Source organism: Daphnia carinata, unplaced genomic scaffold (assembly GCF_022539665.2).
Source record: "Daphnia carinata strain CSIRO-1 unplaced genomic scaffold, CSIRO_AGI_Dcar_HiC_V3 NW_026453132.1, whole genome shotgun sequence".
NCBI lineage: Eukaryota > Metazoa > Arthropoda > Branchiopoda > Diplostraca > Daphniidae > Daphnia > Daphnia carinata.
Window position 1 is genome coordinate 12,966 of NW_026712549.1, and position 14,290 is coordinate 27,255.

The following is a 14,290-nucleotide window of genomic DNA, read 5'->3' on the forward strand; positions in this document are numbered from 1 at the left end:
ATACACGTATATTTGATACTGTTTGAATGTAGATCATGAAACTGATTCTATAACACTATATTCACATTGAATACACGTATATTTGATACTGTTTGAATGTAGATCATGAAACTGATTCTATAACACTATATTCACATTGAATACACGTATATTTGATGCTGTTTGAATGTAGATATTGAAACTCACTGTATCATACTATATTCACATTGAATACACGTATATTTGATACTGTTTGAATGTAGATCATGAAACTGATTCTATAACACTATATTCACATTGAATACACGTATATTTGATGCTGTTTGAATGTAGATATTGAAACTCACTGTATCATACTATATTCACATTGAATACACGTATATTTGATGCTGTTTGAATGTAGATATTGAAACTCACTGTATCATACTATATTCACATTGAATACACGTATATTTGATACTGTTTGAATGTAGATCATGAAACTGATACTATAACACTATATTCACATTGAATACACGTATAATTGATACTGTTTGAATGTAGTATATTTGATGCTGTTTGAATGTAGATATTGAAACTCACTGTATCATACTATATTCACATTGAATACACGTATATTTGATACTGTTTGAATGTAGATCATTGAAACTGATACTATAACACTCATCACGTGTTTTTTTTCTACCTGGAAAAAGGTTCGACTACCTGAAAAAAGGTTCGACTACCTGAAAAAGGTTCGACTACCTGAAAAAAGGTTCGACCTGCCTACGGCTCAGCTTAACCTTTTCCCATTTTATGTTTTTCCTTTTATTAGTCATTTCCAATCACCACATTTCGCATTTTAGCAATCCTTTCCACCATCATTGACACATTGACGTCAGACGAAATTCAGCTACCAAACGACGTAGAAAAAATCGTCCGGCTGTCATGTTTTAACTAAGGTAAGCGATTTCTTATACCACATTTTTTCCTAAAATTCAACATTTCTGTTTGTTTCAATATAATTTTCATTTGAACAGGTGATAATTCAGTTGCCAGTAGTTTGTTTTGATGTCTCTTAGCTCTCCCAAAAGACAGCCATTGGATGTATTGTAATAGAAAACGTTTTTTTTCCTGCACAATTAAACAGGTAACATCCTACATTCAAATTTATATAACTCATTTGCAGATATTAGCCTGCAACAAGTTACATTACCCTCAAGTTAACGTTGTTCAACTTTTTCAACATTGTCCAGTTGAACGGGCTTGGCATTTCTAATTCAGTTTTATTTTTAGATGTGTAAATGTTTGTGTTGACTAATTTACTATTGCCTACATTCCAGAACAGCAGTGGCATCATCTGAAGTCAACAAATTTCTTTCGCTCACATTTGATCAACAAAAGGCAATGTCACCTTATACGTGCACAGCACTACTGGTCTACGATAGTAATCTTTTACATTAAGTTTAACAAAACATGTTTGCTTAAGGTATTCAACATGTATTTTTCATCAGGTACCTCAAACCTCCACATATAAACATTCAACAGGAACCTCCATCCTCACCCGCTCTTCACTTCCACTTCAGTTCTCCTTCAACAGGTGTTGATATGGTATGGTAAGCAATAGACTATGGTTTACGTTCTCAAAAAGTGTTGCTTCATCTGAATCACACAAATTTTCTAATATTTACAGGTGAAATATTACTTGAGTTTCAATCTGCAAATTTTTCAAACACACTCTATTTGCAACTTTCACAGTGTAGTGCTACGTGAAGGAGGACTGCTGAGCAAAAAGTGTAATACCAGACTTACAGGTGACAAGCATACAGCAAATAACAATGACAGCATTACAGTAATACCACAACCAGTAATATAAAACAAGCATCATTCAACCTTTCATTGTTCATTTGTCAATAGGTACCTCATTGAAACGGTGACGCAAGGGCAAAAACAAAAAAAAACCTTAAAATACTTTAAAAAAACCTGCTGCTTCTTTGGTTCCGTTACATTTTAACAATGTTGGTGCAATACAGTGACAGGCTGCAGCTTGTATTGGAATATGAATTGGCAGTTTCTGAAATTTGCAAATTGTGTTCTAAAAGTGACTAATGCAGAACAAGCTGCACTCAGATGCTTGCTGCAAATTTCACAAACACAATTGGTTCCCAACTTTGTTTAGCCGTGAACAATGTGAGAAAACGATCGTTTACTAATTCAATTGTGGCCCATAAATCAGATACCGACGGAATAGTGCAAGTATTATAATTTCAAAGTAAAAAAAAAACGTTTCAAATAATTCACAAACGCTTAGTTTTATTAGTCTGCTGTTACAAGGAACTACCGTTACAGAAAAGTCGCCTTTATTTACAATTTGGTTTCAGGTTTTTCAATTTTATCATCCATTTGTTCGAGTGCCACTCTCCTGCATGTGAGCAAATGTACGTGTTGCCGTGCCAAGCCTACCATCGTCTCCATAGCTGATGCGTGCATGAAAGCCCTAGGAAACAATGGTAATTTTGATTTAGAACATGCGATTCATATATGATTTTAATATACAACAATATAGGTTTTAGCTGCAAATATACACGATAATTAAACATGATTTAATGCATACTTACTGTTTTGCAGCAGTTCTCGCTTCTGCTAATCTCTTCTCCATTTCCTTCATTAAACTGATGGCCTGGTTCTCTGGATACTTGCGATATCGCAGCAGTGCCGCTGCTTCCTTTTTTCTTTTTTCTTCGATGTTTTTCTTCTCCTTGATTTCCCTAAGTTTTTGTTCTATTTCCCTGCTTTCACGATTGATTTTCCTCTTTTTTTCTAACAATTCCTTTTCGATCATACTACCTTCTTCTTCGTCATGGTGTTTATCTGTTTCTTCCTCTACTTTTCTCTTTTCTGTATTATTTTCATCTCCATCATTACCGGCTTCACCTACTTCTTTCTCTGCGATTCTCTGCTCCATCTTTCTTTCATCTTCACGCTCACTATCTCTGCCTACTTTTTCCTCTATGTTTTTCTTCCCGTCCCCCAGTGCAGCGACCGAAACTTGATTTTCTTCTTCTTCTTCTTCTTCTTCTTCCATGATCGTTTCAAAGACAGACACAACGACTTCTTCGTCAACGAGAGGCATTTGCGACAAAATGTGGTCTACACTATCATCGTCTGACTCCATGCTTTCTATTGAAGAAACTAGCTCTTGTGAATATGCTGACGCCATTAATCCACTTTGACAACTTTTACTGGTGTGCTTGATTGAAAAAGAAATACAACGCGGCTAGAGACAACGTTTGTAACAGTTTTCTTCCTAATACAACGAGTAAAGTTGCTCAACTAAAAGCCGTCCCTTGCTTTCATTTCACACCGCATGAAAAACAAATGTGTGGCTAATTTAACGACCGGAAGATGGCATAGTTAAGCAAACCAACTGCCATAAGCCACACAAGAAATCAGCAAACACAGATTGCACGTACTGAGAACGGTTCATCAATTAGTAATCCCTAAAATACATTCTGAAAAGTTTTTTTTTTCAATTTTTCCTCCGTTATCTTCATTGGACGACCCTGACAACAAATAACCAAAAAAAAATCATTTTTTTTTTATTTAAAGTAAGTATTTGTATTTGTTGTATGTATATATACTATGTATTAGTTGAATTGACGTGACATTCAGTGTACGTTGGCCAACATCTTGCAATTGAACCAAGAAATTGGTAAATGGAATGCTGTGTCATACAAATAGGGAAAACTACATGTGTTTCCGAGATTGTAAGAGACCACTGCCGTGTTCTATCTTTACAAACCATTTCAGAGTTCCTATTCAGGAACAGTTCCTGTAAACACTAGAACACACACCTCCACTTTTTTAGTTTTTAACAGAAAGCTTTTTTGCAATCGAAAATTAATATTTCACATTCGCAGCAATTTATTTGGGTTTGAAAATTGTATTTTTCATAAAGATGTTTGAACAAGACTATTTATGGAAGACATATAGCATAAAGATTGACTGCGTACAACATTTCTTATAGTGGAGTGGTCTATTTTTTAATACTGACTGTGTTCCAAGTTTTGGGGGAAGGCAACAATGTTCCAACTTTGAACAGAATAATTCATGTATGCCAATTAGGGAGCAGTTACTCACCATCTGGAAAAATATTTATTTTGTGATTGATATTTCTCATAGACATATTCACTGCGTTCCAAAGTTTTTGGGGGACCGTTACATTTTTCAACTTCCCAAGAATGAATGTATTGCTCATAAAGGGAATGCTTTATCCACACATTCCAAAACAAATTTCTCCTGGATAACATGTGTATTGGAATGGTAGTGCTTTTCAACATTTTCACAGAATTTTATTTTCAGTCGTGGATTTTGGTAACAAGAAGGTTGACTGTTTTTCAAAATTTTCAGGGGACGTTCCAAGTTTAACCTTTAAAGTAATCTATTGTGTTTATCAAATGAATTGTTTCAAAAAGATTCTGGAACGCAATCCATTTGTGGAGGAAATATGTAGCATAAAGATTCACTGCGTACAACATTTCCTAAAGTGGAGTGGACTAAATTTTAAGACTGACTGCGTTCCAAGTTTTGGGGGAAGGCAACAATGTTCCAACTTTGAAAAAAACAATTCATGTATGCCAATTAGGGAGCAGTTACTCAACAACTGGGAAAAATATTTATTTTGTGATTGATATTTCTAATAGAAATATTGACTGCGTTCCAAAGTTTTTGGGTGACCGTTACATTTTTCAACTTCCCAAGAATGAATGTATTGCTCATAAAGGGAATGCTTTATCCACACATTCCAAAACAAATTTCTCCTGGATAACATGTGTATTGGAATGGTAGTGCTTTTCAACATTTTCACAGAATTTTATTTTCAGTCGTGGATTTTGGTAACAAGAAGGTTGACTGTTTTTCAAAATTTTCAGGGGACGTTCCAAGTTTAACCTTTAAAGTAATCTATTGTGTTTATCAAATGAATTGTTTCAAAAAGATTCTGGAACGCAATCCATTTGTGGAGGAAATATGTAGCATAAAGATTCACTGCGTACAACATTTCCTAAAGTGGAGTGGACTAAATTTTAAGACTGACTGCGTTCCAAGTTTTGGGGGAAGGCAACAATGTTCCAACTTTGAAAAAAACAATTCATGTATGCCAATTAGGGAGCAGTTACTCAACAACTGGGAAAAATATTTATTTTGTGATTGATATTTCTAATAGAAATATTGACTGCGTTCCAAAGTTTTTGGGTGACCGTTACATTTTTCAACTTCCCAAGAATGCATAAATTGTTCATAAATAGAATGTTTCATCCACACATTCCAGAACAAATATCTCCTGGATAACATGTGTATTGGAATGGTAGTGTTTTTCAATATTTTCACAGAATTTTATTTTCAGTCGCTGATTTTAGTAACAGGAAGGTGATGATGACTGTTCTCCAAAATTTTCAGGGGACGTTTTAAGTTTAACCTTCAAAGTAATCTATTGTGGTTTTCAAATGAATTGTTCAAAAAGATTCTGGAACGCAGACTATTTCTGGAGGACATATGGAGCATTAAGATTGACTGCGTACAACATTTCTTAAAGTGAAGTTGGTTCTTTAGCTTCGTTTAAAAAATAGTCGGTTAATTCTTTGATGAATAACATTTGTAATACTATTAAACGATTAAGATTTCACACAACTGGCTTTTTTCTCCTTGATTTGGTAATACTTTGACTGCGCTCCAAGATTTAACAGACACGCTACATGATTCAATTTTCAAACAAGAAATTTAGGTTTTTTAAATGGAATGGCACATTAAAAATGTTGGAAGACATGGTGTAGTATACCAGAATCTTGGAACGCAGTCATCCCAGAAAGACATATCCAACATGACACTGATTTCAATTGAATGAAAACGCAAAAATATACTTCTGTGCTTATTTGAAAATTTCACCTTTAATTAAAGTCTGCCCAAACAAGGACCTTACTGCTTTTTCACATTAATTTTATTTTTTGTTTATTTTTTCCTTTTATTAGAAAGACGTCGAGTTCTTCTATACTGCCACATCGAAATTCTTCCGTGACGCATACAACCGCCCCGCTGCAAACAAGAGCATCTGCACTTGAATATTCAAGTAAGTAAATATTTCCGTCATTCTGGTCACTTGAGAACAGTCCTTCAATACACTGAAGAGATCGTGTTACGTGTTTTGGCAAGCAACTTTATAAGGTTTTAGCAGATAACACTTTGAGCAACCATCTGGTGCGATGTCTTGAACGGTTCTACTTACCAATCATTGTTGCTATTGTTTGTGTTACTGTTTCTGCTATTGTTTGTGTGGACCTCCAAAAGCCCCTTCCCATCAACTATTAAGGAACCACGAATTATTTGCTAACAGAGATGCCACCTCGCCGTCAACTGACCGATACTGAAAAGGAGGAAAAAAATAAAAAACAAAGAGAAAAAAGAGCTCAAGAAGCTGCAGAGGCCAAGGAAAAGCGTTTAGAAGACAAAAGAAACAGGGCTAAATACCTCCGTGATGAGAATAAACGGACTTTAAATCAAGAAGATCTGGACCGCAAAAATGAAGAAGAAGAAAATAGAAAGAGACTGCGTCAAACGAAAAACGAAACAGAAAGGCCAGCACGACTAAACGTTGAGGCTGAAAAAAGAGGAGAGAGTCGATCTAATGAACCAGAAGAAGTGCAACAAGATAGGCTACGAGAGCAAGCATTGCGACAGCAATCCCTGCGTGAAGAAGAAAACGAAGAAGAAAAACGTGCAAGGCTACAGGACAAAGCAAAACGGCAGCAAACTCTGCGCATGGCTGAAACTGTTGAAGACAGGAAGATAAGATTGATCGAAGATAACTTGCGACATCGACTCCAACGCGAACGATGTACAGCAGAAGAGAGACTTTCACGTGCAACGCTGGATCGATTGCGTCACCAAATGTATCTCATCGATGAAACGCATGAAGAGGCTGAGGCACGGCGGGAATTCAACAGAGAACAGACTGCCAGCTACAGAGCGGTTGAGATAGAAGACGAGACAGAAGAAAGACGAGAAGAAAGTCGTATACGGATGGAAACACTCCGTGAGGAGCAAGACGAAGACGAAGAATTACTTCGCGCAATAAACGCATTGGAACATGCAGAGATTATGGCTCTTGAAACAGAAGAAGAACGCACTTTCCGCGAACAGTTGTTAGCTGCCCGCAACCGCGATGGAGTACCGAGAACTCATCGTGCGGCTTGCAAAATCTTTGTTACTGAAGAGAGCGTTCCATTGCATGAGTGTGGGGATATGGATATTTTGTGCGGAGAATGTAATGCCATACATTTCAAGGGTGAGCAACCAACAGACAAGAAATTTACTCAATGCTGCGGAAAAGGCAAGGTAATTCTTCCACCTCCAAAGGAGTGCCCTCAACCGCTGGCTAAACTGTTGCAGAACGACCATCCAAAGGCTAAAGCGTTCATGACCAAGATCCGCAGCTACAACAGCGCACACGCTTTTGCATCGTTGGGAGCAAATATTTCATCACCAACAGGGCGTGGACCCTATTGTTTCAGAATCCACGGTCAAGTGTACCACAACACCACAACCGTCGGTCCTAATACGAACAATCCCAAGTACGCCGATCTTTATTTCATTGACGCTGCTCAGGCCAGCGAGTTCAGATCCAGTTTCTCATCAAATGCAGGGTGCTGCAGGAACTTAATGGAAGAATTGGACGCAATGCTTCGAGAAAAGAATCCATACGCAGCCATTTATAAGATGATGCGTCAAGTGCTTGAAGAAGAATACCGCCGAGCCCAACATGAGAATCTCCCGCATCAAACAGTGGGTATGATCATCAGCAGTGATCGGAAAAATCTCGACAAAAGACGTTACAACAGCCCGATGATAAACGAGATTGCAGTAATTTTCAAAAGCTCTAACGGTGAGCCGCCAGCGAAAAGGGATATCCGGGGCCATCTCTTTATTCCAGTCGTGGGGAGAAAATTTATACAAATAGACACACAACAACCCATGTGCGACCCCATGACTTACCCTTTGCTATTTCCTAACGGGGACGACGGATGGCATGTTAACATGCCTTATAGCAGAACCACACGTCGCGAAAGAGAGGAAACAGCAGCGCAAGCATTGGATGGGAATGAAGAGGACGAATTCAATTTCCAAAGGCTCAACGAAATACTGCAGATGGTAAATCCACCATTAGAAGCCGTTGATGGTAACGACCCGTTAGTGGAAGAACCAGAACCGGAACCAGACGAGCAAATTGATAACGACGAAAATGATCCACAGCGATTGAATCGTGGCGGAGGAAAACGGAAGAGGGTGACGCAGTGTGAATTTTACAGCTTTCTGATATCGATTAGGAATTACTTTAACAACGTCTTGGCCGGCGGACCACTCACTCAGCAATGGTTGGTAGATTCTTACGTCAAAATTGAAGCCAACCGCGTGAAGTACATCCGCGAACATCAGGCAGAACTTCACGTGGCTCAATACGATGGTCTCTTGGACTACATAAACAATCGTGCAGAACGAGAAAACTTGACGGTCGGATCATTTCACGTTCTACCATCGAGTTTCATCGGTAGTCCAAGAGCGATGAAGCAAGCGTACCAAGATGCAATGGCTATCTGCGGAAAATTTGGCAAACCCATATTTTTCTTGACGTTCACCTGCACAACCCCAAGTGGAAAGAGATCACGGCCAACATTCCCAGTCATCTGACGTCGTCTGATCGACCCGATATAGTAGCAAGAGTATTTCGACAAAAGATGATTGAGTTGGTCAACGACATTGAAAAGCGCCAGGTGTTGGGATTTGCAACTGCACGGATACACGTCGTTGAATTTCAAAAGCGAGGATTGCCCCACTGCCACATGCTTATTTGGATCGACAAGCGTGACGCCCCCGCTACAGCAGAAGATGTCGATGCAACTATCAGCGCAGAAATTCCAGAAAGAACTACGCATCCGAGACTGTATAAAATCGTCATGGCCCACATGATTCACGGTCCATGTGGGTTAATCAACAAAAAGTCCCCTTGCATGGACGGAGACCGATGCTCAAAGTCTTTCCCAAAGCAACACAGCCAAGAGACCATAGTCAACGACAACGGCTATCCTACTTATAGGCGACGAGATACAGGAGTTGTACATTACTTGAAACGAGGACAGATGGATTTCACAGTGGACAACAGATGGGTTGTTCCCTACAACCCTTGGTTATTGCTCAAGTTTGATTCCCACATCAACCTCGAATATTGCGCTTCCATCGTCAGCGTCAAGTACATCTTCAAGTACGTCTACAAAGGGTATGACTGTCTGAAAATAGATCAAAAAGTGGGAACATATCAGCTCGAAGACGGGGACAAACCCAGGGTGGAGTGGGACGAAATAACATCCCATCTTGATACGCGGTACGTCAGCGCCCCAGAAGCTTGTTGGCGAATATTCAAGTTTCCACTTTCTGACCGTTCGCACGCCATCTATCGCCTGGCCGTCCATTTGCCTCGAGAACAGCCCGTCTTTTTCCAGCCAGGAAACGAAATGCAAGCCGCCATGAATGCCGCCTCGAGAGATACCAACCTGACTGCTTACTTCAAGTTGAATTGCATCGATGAAGACGCTTGTCAATATTTCTACAGAGAAATACCCCACCATTACGTTTTCGTCAAGAAAACCAATTCGTGGAAACGTCGGGCGAAAAGGGCGAAGATCATCGGTCGCCTATACACGGTTGGCGTACGGCAAGTTGAACGTTATTGCCTTCGGTTGCTTCTCATCAACGTCAAGGGGCCAACGAGCTTCGAAGATCTTCGAACGATTGACCAGGTTGTCCATCCTACATTCAAAGCTGCAGCAATAGCTTGGAATTTGTTGGAAGATGACATCGCTTGGGCTAGAGCCATGGAAGAAGCGGCAGCATTTCAAATGCCTCTTCAGCTGAGGCAGCTCTTTGTCGACATTTGCCTCTTCTGCAATCCCTCTGACGCTCTGCATCTCTTTGAAACCAACCTGACCCATCTGATGGAAGACTTCATAAACAGCGGACTCGAAGTCAACGTGGCCAAGAATTTGACGTTGAAATGGATTCAGGATAAGTTACGTCTCCACAATCAGACCATGGAAGATCTCTCCTTGCCTATTCCTGATTTCTATCTGATAAACCAAATGATCGATGTTCAGATAGAAGAAAACAACGAAAACACTCGAACAGAAAAGAGAATGATTGGCGAAATGCTGCTGGCTCAACTCAACGACGGGCAACGCGCTGCCTTTAATCAAATAATGGCTGCCGTTAACGATGTCGACAACTTACATCCGCGACAGTATTTTCTGGATGGTCCTGGAGGAACGGGAAAGACTTTTCTCTACAACACCCTCATAACCGTCCTACAAGGCCAAGGAAAGCAAGTCATCGCAGTGGCTTCAACAGGGATCGCATCGACTTTGTTGCTAGACGGGTCAACTTACCATTCTCAATTTAAGATTTACCCTCCAATAACAGAGACGACAAGGTCGAAAATCGAAGAAGGAAGCTACAGTGCGCAAATGATCAGGAACGCCAGCCTTATAATTTCGGACGAAGCTACCATGAAAACCAACCACGCCCTCGACGCGCTCAATCATCTTTTCCAAACCGTCATGAATAATGGTGTTGAACCCTATGGTGGTAAAGTTCTCTTGCTCGGTGGGGATTTTAGGCAGTGCTTGCCCGTTGTGAGACACGGAAACAGAGTCAAAGTCATGGAAGCGACCATCATCAACAACGCTACCTGGCATCTTTTCCGACAGCTTCGATTAGTGCAGAACATGCGCACCGAAGCCAGTAGTCAAGATTTCGCCGATTGGCTTATTCGACTCGGAGACGGATCCTTGCAACAAACACCGCGACTCAACGACCCAGAACTCATCGAAATTCCGCAAGACTTTCTCAACATTCGAACAACTTTGATCGAACACGTATTTGGAAATCCATCGGATCTCTTAAACGAAGGCGTGACTGAACAAATTTGTAACCGAGCTATCTTATGCCCCAAGAACGAAGATTGTCTCAGGATCAACGACAAGTTTATTGGAGAGATGCCTGGCGCACTTAAAGTCTGCAAAAGTATTGACACCATCGATTCAGAGGACCCAGAAGAAATATCCAACTACCCTCCAGAAATTTTAAACACCTTCAACGTGTCTGGGTTACCTACGCACCAACTCAAACTGAAAATAGGAGCTATCGTCATTCTCCTAAAGAACATTGACTCGCGACAGGGACTTTGTAACGGCACGAGGCTCATCCTCAAGGCACTCCGCGAGAACCTCATTGTAGCAGAAATCGCGGCCGGGAAACACAAAGGGCACAATGTCTTCCTCCCACGGATGTCCATGTCTCCCACCGACTCTGACTTGCCCTTCAAACTCAAGAGGTTGCAGTTCCCTGTACTTGTGGCTTTTGCCATGACCATAAACAAGTCGCAGGGACAGACCTTCGACCGAGTTGGGATCTACCTTCCGAAAGCCGTTTTTAGCCATGGACAGCTTTACGTTGCATTCTCGCGGGCGACGTCAAGACAAGGTGTCAAGGTTCAGTGCGAAGAAACCGAGAAACAAGGCAAACTGCTTAGAAATCTTCCGCATTCTACGGCAGAAGAGAAAAACAAGGTATTCACCAAAAACGTTGTTTACAAGGAAGTTCTTCTTTAGTAGTAAGCCGCCAAAAAACGAAAAAATCAACGACCCATTGATATCGACAAACATAAAAAAGAGGAACTAAATTCCGCCTCGGTTTACGGACCAAATAAGGAGCACGGGCAGGGCCTTGGGGGCAGTTCCCAAAGGCGCTCAACCGTGAATTGTCTATTTATTTTCTTTGACGAAACAAATGGTAGGCGCACACTATACATGATTGAATAGATGAAAAGTGATTTTTTTTTCTAGCTGCGAAAGAGGTTCCACTGCCTGCTAAACGGCTTAATCTGCCTCCAGTTAGGGTTAGCCTTTTTTTCCCTCTTTCCATCGTCTTCCGCCATCAGTACGAATGAAAATCTACGTCACACTCGACTATGGGGGAAAAGGTTTGACTATTTGAAAAGGGTTCAAGTGTCTCCTACTGGGATTAACCTTTCTTTTATTTTCATCAGGCGGTTGTTGTACATGAACAAGAGAAAAACGAAAAATAGGTAGCAAAAATCAAATAAGAAGACAGAAATCGCTGAAATATACAATACCATAGGGCAGATACTTAAAACTAGACTCTACCTATTACCGTCCTGGGACGGGCCGCCATATACTAGTACACGTATAATTGATACTGTTTGAATGTAGATATTGAAACTCACTGTATCATACTATATTCACATTGAATACACGTATATTTGATGTTGTTTGAATGTAGATATTGAAACTCACTGTATCATACTATATTCACAATGAATACACGTATATTTGATACTGTTTGAATATAGATCATGAAACTGATTCTATAACACTATATTCACATTGAATACACGTATATTTTATGTTGTTTGAATGTAGATATTGAAACTCACTGTATCATACTATATTCACATTGAATACACGTATATTTGATGCTGTTTGAATGTAGATATTGAAACTCACTGTATCGTACTATATTCACATTGAATACACGTATATTTGATACTGTTTGAATGTAGATCATGAAACTGATTCTATAACACTATATTCACATTGAATACACGTATATTTGATGCTGTTTGAATGTAGATATTGAAACTCACTGTATCATACTATATTCACATTGAATACACGTATATTTGATACTGTTTGAATGTAGATCATGAAACTGATTCTATAACACTATATTCACATTGAATACACGTATATTTGATGCTGTTTGAATGTAGATATTGAAACTCACTGTATCATACTATATTCACATTGAATACACGTATATTTGATACTGTTTGAATGTAGATCATGAAACTGATTCTATAACACTATATTCCCATTGAATACACGTATATTTGATACTGTTTGAATGTAGATCATGAAACTGATTCTATAACACTATATTCACATTGAATACACGTATATTTGATACTGTTTGAATGTAGATCATGAAACTGATTCTATAACACTATATTCACATTGAATACACGTATATTTGATGCTTTTTGAATGTAGATATTGAAACTCACTGTATCATACTATATTCACATTGAATACACGTATATTTGATGCTGTTTGAATGTAGATATTGAAACTCACTGTATCATACTATATTCACATTGAATACACGTATATTTGATGCTGTTTGAATGTAGATATTGAAACTCACTGTATCATACTATATTCACATTGAATACACGTATATTTGATACTGTTTGAATGTAGATCATGAAACTGATTCTATAACACTATATTCACATTGAATACACGTATATTTGATGCTGTTTGAATGTAGATATTGAAACTCACTGTTTCATACTATATTCACATTGAATACACGTATATTTGATACTGTTTGAATGTTGATCATGAAACTGATTCTATAACACTATATTCACATTGAATACACGTATATTTGATACTGTTTGAATGTAGATCATGAAACTGATTCTATAACACTATATTCACATTGAATACACGTATATTTGATGCTGTTTGAATGTAGATATTGAAACTCACTGTATCATACTATATTCACATTGAATACACGTATATTTGATGCTGTTTGAATGTAGATATTGAAACTCACTGTATCATACTATATTCACATTGAATACACGTATATTTGATACTGTTTGAATGTAGATCATGAAACTGATTCTATAACACTATATTCACATTGAATACACGTATATTTGATGCTGTTTGAATGTAGATATTGAAACTCACTGATCATACTATATTCACACACTATATTCACATTGAATACACGTATATTTGATGCTGTTTGAATGTAGATATTGAAACTCACTGTTTCATACTATATTCACATTGAATACACGTATATTTGATACTGTTTGAATGTAGATCATGAAACTGATTCTATAACACTATATTCACATTGAATACACGTATATTTGATACTGTTTCAATGTAGATCATGAAACTGATTCTATAACACTATATTCACATTGAATACACGTATATTTGATGCTGTTTGAATGTAGATATTGAAACTCACTGTATCATACTATATTCACATTGAATACACGTATATTTGATACTGTTGAATGTAGATCATGAAACTGATTCTATAACACTATATTCACATTGAATACACGTATATTTGATGCTGTTTGAATGTAGATATTGAAACTCACTGTTTCATACTATAT

General features: G+C 38.5%; 2 protein-coding genes and 1 long non-coding RNA gene across 4 annotated transcripts; 2 read left to right on the plus strand and 1 right to left on the minus strand.

The window, feature by feature from the left end:
* The first annotated feature begins 836 nt into the window (after positions 1-836).
* Positions 837-2,022, plus strand: LOC130701639 (uncharacterized). 2 transcript variants are annotated; one of them, XR_009004163.1, is made up of 6 exons: positions 837-920; positions 999-1,108; positions 1,302-1,405; positions 1,473-1,569; positions 1,652-1,810; positions 1,876-2,022. It is a non-coding gene; the product is annotated as an uncharacterized LOC130701639 (long non-coding RNA). The 2 variants fall into 2 exon arrangements; XR_009004162.1 differs by having other exon boundaries at positions 1,717-1,810.
* Positions 2,023-2,268: 246 nt separating this feature from the next.
* On the minus strand, positions 2,269-3,006 carry LOC130701637 (uncharacterized). The gene is made up of 2 exons (XM_057523570.2): positions 2,577-3,006; positions 2,269-2,455 (listed from the first exon to the last, which is right to left on the minus strand). Exons 1-2 carry the CDS (start codon positions 2,921-2,923, stop codon positions 2,323-2,325), a joined length of 480 nt encoding a protein of 159 aa, XP_057379553.1. The 5' UTR covers positions 2,924-3,006; the 3' UTR covers positions 2,269-2,322.
* Positions 3,007-8,744: 5,738 nt separating this feature from the next.
* Positions 8,745-11,669, plus strand: LOC130701636 (uncharacterized). Its single transcript, XM_057523569.1, has one exon. The coding sequence runs from the start codon at positions 8,745-8,747 to the stop codon at positions 11,667-11,669; it is 2,925 nt and encodes a 974-aa protein (XP_057379552.1).
* The last annotated feature ends 2,621 nt before the right edge of the window (positions 11,670-14,290 follow it).

Excerpts from the sequence above, each read along its gene's own strand:
- LOC130701637 (XM_057523570.2), bottom strand. The coding sequence starts at position 2,923 with ATGGAGCAGAGAATCGCAGAGAAAGAAGTAGGTGAAGCCGGTAATGAT. Across the intron at positions 2,456-2,576 it reads GCGAGAACTGCTGCAAAACA|GGCTTTCATGCACGCATCAG; the intron begins GTAAGTATGCAT and ends ATTGTTTCCTAG.
- LOC130701636 (XM_057523569.1), top strand. The coding sequence starts at position 8,745 with ATGATTGAGTTGGTCAACGACATTGAAAAGCGCCAGGTGTTGGGATTT.